The 5,370-nt window shown below is 63.4% G+C and overlaps 1 protein-coding gene across 1 annotated transcript; it reads left to right on the top strand.

Moving 5' to 3' along the window:
* Positions 1-241: 241 nt before the first annotated feature.
* LOC113941355 (histone deacetylase 5-like) lies at positions 242-5,355 on the top strand (the record flags this gene model as incomplete). Its single annotated transcript, XM_027632516.1, is given in 9 exon segments — positions 242-374; positions 1,081-1,195; positions 1,296-1,423; positions 1,509-1,640; positions 2,699-2,805; positions 3,786-3,911; positions 4,414-4,633; positions 5,125-5,186; positions 5,189-5,355. Coding segments are annotated over 9 exon segments (1,190 nt in total), but the record flags the coding sequence as incomplete, so codon positions are not given.
* Between the last annotated feature and the right edge of the window lie 15 nt (positions 5,356-5,370).

Raw genomic sequence — 5,370 nt, 5'->3', positions numbered from 1 at the left:
TGTGGGGTATCGCCTCTATGGGGTGATGTAGCTGTTGAGAGGGAGGTTGGGGGGATGGAGCTGTGGGGTATCTGTAATCTGGGGTGATGGAGCTCTTGGGGGGCGATTGGGGGTGATGGAGCCACTGAGGGGGTTTGGAGTGCCAGAGCCATGGAGCCATCATGTTCCTTGGGGTGCTGGAGCTGTGGGGTATTATCCTGGGGTCCCATTCCTGTCCCCCCCATGTCCCTCTGCCCTGCAGCAGCAGCAGGAGGCCCTGGCCGCCCGTCGGCAGCAGGAGCTGGAGCAGCAGCGACAGCGGGAGCGGCAGGAGCTGGAGCAGCAGCGCCTGGAGCAGCTCCAGAGCCTGCGACCCAAGGACAGGGGCCGTGACAGTGAGCGAGGGAGCATCGGGGGGCTGGGGAGGGGGCTGGTAGCAATCGGGGCTGGGGGTGGGTTGGAGGCACTGGGGGCAATGTGCTCAGAGGGGGCAGTGGGACTGGGGGGAATGGTGTCAATTGAGGGTGGGGGGTGTTGTGGGCTGTGGGGTGGATTTGGGAGAATGGGAGGCAGCAGGATCTGGGGGAGAAGTGGAGCTGGGGACATCTGTGGGGAACTGGTAGTGATGGGGGGCTGGGGAGTGGGTGGAAGAACTGGTAGGGCAGCGGGCTCTAGGTGGAGGCAATGGGACTGGGTGCATCTCGGGGGGGACAGGTAGCAGTTGAGAGGCTGGGGGCAGTGGGGACGTGGGGGGCCGTGGGGGGAAGGGGGGCAATGGGGCTGGGGGCACCGGGGGGGGGCCATGGGAAATGGGGGCTGGGGGCATCTGGGGTTGGGGTGCTGGGGGCTGGTTTGGGGGGAAGGGAAGGCAATGGACCCTGGGAGGGCTGGGGTCTGTGGCAGGGACTGGTTGCAATTGGGACTGGGGGAGTCAGGGGGGTCTGGGGGCAATGGAGTCTGAGGTGGGATGAGGGGCTCTGGGGTGGGTTGGGGGCACTGAGGGCAATGTGCTCAGAGGGGGCAGTGGGACTGAGGGTGCTGGGGGCATCTTGGGGCTGTAGAGGGGATGTATTGCCCCTCTGACCCCCCCGTGGCTCCCAGGTGCCATCGCTAGCACTGAGGTGAAGCTGAAGCTCCAGGAGTTCCTGCTCAGCAAGACGAAGGAGCCAGGCCCCGGCCCCCCAAACCATTCCCTCCCCCAGCATCCCAAATGTTGGTAGGTCCCCCCCCAGCCCCACAGGACCCCCCAAACCACCTCGGGGGGGGGGACCCAGGCGTCCTAGCGGGGTCTCTGCCGCCTTCCCCTCCCCGCCCAGGGCTCACCACACCTCGTTGGACCAGAGTTCCCCCCCGCAGACAGGCAGCCCGGGGACCCCTCCGTCCTACAAGCTCCCCCTCCTCGGCACCTACGACGGCCGGGATGACTTTCCTCTCCGGAAAACTGGTGGGTGCCGGCGGGCGGGGAGGGCATGACACACCTCCAGGGGAGGTGACACGTTTTGGGGTGACACGTTTTGGGGTCCCCCCAGCCTCTGAGCCCAACCTGAAGGTGCGGTCGCGGCTGAAGCAGAAGGTGGCGGAGCGGCGGAGCAGCCCTCTCCTGCGGCGCCGCGACGGCTCCGTGCTCAGCGCCTTCCGCAAGCGCCACGTCGAGATCACCGGTGCGTCCCCCGGGGGCGGGTGTGATGGCATGGGCCACACGGGAGGTCATGGGTGGGGACACGTGTACACGTGTGTGCTTAGACACTCGCTGTCCAGAAGGAGTGTGCGTGTCTGCACACACGCTTGTGCGTGTGCGTGCTTCTGCACATCTGTGTGCAACGTGGGGACACGCTGATGCTGCACGTCTACGTGCATGCTTGTGCAACATGTGTGCTTGTGCACATGTTTGCAGCATGAGTGTGCACGTCACACGTGTGCTTGTGCAACAGGAGTGCGTGCACTGCTGCTGCGCACGCTTGTGGAACATGTGCACACACATGTACTTGTTTCTGTGGGAGATTTTTCGCATGTGCTTGAGCAACGCTCATCCCCCCCAAGGCAGATGCTTGTGCAACAGGACTGTGCGTCCGCGCACACACTTGTGCACGTGTGTGCTTCTGCATGTGTGTGCTTGTGCGGCAGGAGGGCACCGTGCTGCTGCATGTGTGTGGAATGTGCACACACTGGTGCACACATGTGCTTGTTGCTGTGTGAGTTTTTTCACACGTGTGCTTGTGCAACACGTGTGCACACACATGATTGTGGACACACTTGTGCAACATGAATGCATGTCCGTACGCACCTGCTTGTGCAGCACATGCGCTTGGGCACGTGTTTGCAGCGTGAGTGTGCACGTGACCCCTGTGCTTGTGCAACAGGAGCACGCGCACTGCTGCTGCACACGCTTGTGGAACATGTGCACGCACATAGGCTGGTTCCTGTGGGAGGTTTTTAACGTGCGTGCTTGTGCAGCACGTGTGCACATGTGTGTTTGTAATGTGAGTGTGCACATCTGCACGTGCTTGTGCATGTGTGTGCTTCTCTATGTGTGTTCCTCTGCAACACGAGTGCACTTGTGTTCATGCACATACTAATCCATGCATGTGCCTTTGCGGTGGTGCCACACGTGTGCACAGGTGTGCTGGTGCCCTTGCACACCTTTGCATCGCCCTGTCCCTGAAGTGGGTGGGGGTCCTGGTGTCCCCATCCCCGTGTGTGACACACGCATGTGCTGCAGTGTCCTCGGTGTGCAGCAGTGCCCCCGGGTCGGGGCCCAGCTCCCCCAACAGCTCCCACGGTGCCCACAACGGCCTGGCCGCCTCTGTCCCCAACATCCACGCCGAGGTACAGCCCGAGGGGAGGGAGGGGCACTCGTGTGTGCAGGTGTGTGCTGGGGGTGTGCTCAAGGTGTACATATATATTCAGGTGTGTGTTGGAGATGGGCTCAGGGGGCACACGTCTGTGCAGGTGTGTGCTGGAGGTGTGCTCAGGGTGTACATGTACATTCAGGTGTGTGCTGGGGGTGTGCTCAGGGTGTACGTGTGTGTGCAGGCGTGTGCTAGGGGGTGCTCAGGATGCACACATGTGTGCAGGTGTGTGCTAGGGGGGTGCTCAGGATGCACACGTGTGTACAGCTGTGTGCAGCCAGCATGTGTGGGTACACATGTGTGCTCAAGTGTGCGGAGCCGGTGTGTCCATGTTGAGGGGGCACGTGTATGTTCAGGTGTGTGCTGGGGGTGTGCTCAGGGTGCACACGTTCAAGTGTGTGCAGCCAGCATGTTTGCGTGCACACATGTGCTCAAGTGTGTGCAGCCAGTGTGTGCATGTTCACGGTACACATGTGTAACCAGGTATGTGCTGGAGGTATGCTCAGGGGGCACATGTGTGTGCAGGTGTGTGTTGGAGGTGTGCTCAGGTGTGTGCTGGGGGTGTTCTCAGGGTGCACATGTGTGTGCAGGTGTGTGTTGGAGGTGTGCTCAGGGTGCACATGTATGTGCAGGCATGTGCTGTGGGTGTGCTCAGGGTGCACATGTGTGCTCAAGTGCATGCTGTGTGTTTAAGGTGCACACGTGTTCAGGTGTGCTATGAACGTGGTCGGTGTCAGTGGCATGTACTGGCACACACGTGCAGGTAATATGTAACTGATGTGCCCTGGCTCACACATGCTTATGGCGAGTTTTGCCTTGGCACACGCATGCCGATGGCATGACCTGCCCCCTACGCACATGCTGATGACGTGCTGTGCCCTGGCACGTGTGCTGATGGCGTGACATGCCCCCAACACACGTGCTGATGGCGTGTCGTGCCGTGTGGTGCCGCAGCAGCTCCTGCCCCAGCCCCGTGCCCTGGCCCTGGATGGGGCCCAGCTCAGCCTCTACACGTCCCCGTCGCTGCCCAACCTGTCCCTGGGGCTGCAGGCCACTGTCACTGTCACCAGCGCCCACCTCCCCGTGAGTGGGGGGCACAGGGACCCTCTGGGGGCATGGGGGGCGTGGGGACCCCGTAGAGTGGTCGCACAGGGACCTGGAACCCCATGGAGGAGATGTGGGGATGCTCTGAGGGCATGGGGACATGAGGACTCCGTGGGGGGTGGCACAGGGACCTGGCCCCCCATGGGGGGGGATGTGGGGACTCCCTGGGGACATGGGGACCGCACAGTGGGTGGCACGGGGACCTGGCACCCCATAGAGGGGATGTAGGGGTCCCCATGGGGACCTGGCACCAGTCCATAGAGACTGTGGGGGGACCCCAAAGAGGATGGCATAGGGACCGCATTAGGATCAGGAATCCTGTGGGGAGGGATATGGGAACACAACAGGGGGTGGTATGGGGACCTGATATCCTCCTATGGGGGGATGGGGGGGACCCATGGGGACCATGTGGGGACCCCACGGGGGTGGCACTCCAGGGGGCAGTGTGGGGATCCCCCCGCTGCCACCCATGTCCCCTCAGGCATCCCCCAAGCTGTCACCGCAGGCTGAGGGCGAGCGCCCGGGGGTGCCCCCCCTGCGCCCCGGGGCCGCCCTCACCGGGAAGTTCCTGAGCACGTCCTCAATCCCGGGGTGCCTGCTGGGGGTGGCCCTGGATGGGGACCCCCCGGCCGGTCCCCCGTCCCTGCTGCAGCACGTCCTGCTGTTGGAGCAGGCGCGGCAGCAGAGCACCCTCATCGCTGGTGAGGCCCCACTGTCCCCCAGTCTCGCCCTAGTTTCCCCTCAGTCCTTCCTCAGTTCCCTCTCAATTTTCCTCCAGTCCTTCCTCAGCTCCTTCCCCAGTTTTCTCCCAGTCCTGCCCTGGTTTCCCCCCCCAGTCCTTCCCCAGTTTATCCCTAGTCTTGCCTCAGTTTTCTCCCAGTCCTTCCATAGTCCCCCCACCCAGTCCTGCCCCACTTTCCCCTCAGTTTTCTCCCAGTCCTTCTCCAGTTCTTCTCCAGTCCTTCTACAATTTCTTCCCTGTCCTGCCCTGATCTCGCACTGGTCCTTCCCCAGTTCGCCCTCTGTGCTCCACTTTCCTCCCAGTCCTTCCCCACTTTTCCCCACAAGTCCTTCCCCAGTTCCCCCCCAGTCCTGCCCCAGTTTCCCCTGCCTACAGCCCCCCACCCTCACCCCCAACTGCACTGGGGGTCCCGGGGGGTGTCGGGTGCCCCACTGACCCGGTGCCCCGTAGTGCCCCTGCACGGCCAGTCCCCGCTGGTGACGGGGGAGCGCGGGGGGGGGGTCCCCGTGGGAACAAACTGCCTCGGCACCGGCCCCTGAGCCGCACCCAGTCATCCCCGCTGCCCCAGAGCCCCCAGGCCCTGCCCCACGGCCCCCCTCCAGCACCACTTCCTCGACAAGCAGCAGGTCCAGCTGGGCAAGGTGGGCCAGGGGCAGCCCTGGGACTGGGGGTGGGCATGGGGTGGGTATGGGGTGC

This window comes from Corapipo altera, unplaced genomic scaffold (assembly GCF_003945725.1).
Source record: "Corapipo altera isolate COAL_440 unplaced genomic scaffold, ASM394572v1 129233, whole genome shotgun sequence".
NCBI lineage: Eukaryota > Metazoa > Chordata > Aves > Passeriformes > Pipridae > Corapipo > Corapipo altera.
Note: the sequence above shows the minus strand (reverse complement) of the source record. Positions and strands in the feature narration are given on the sequence as shown.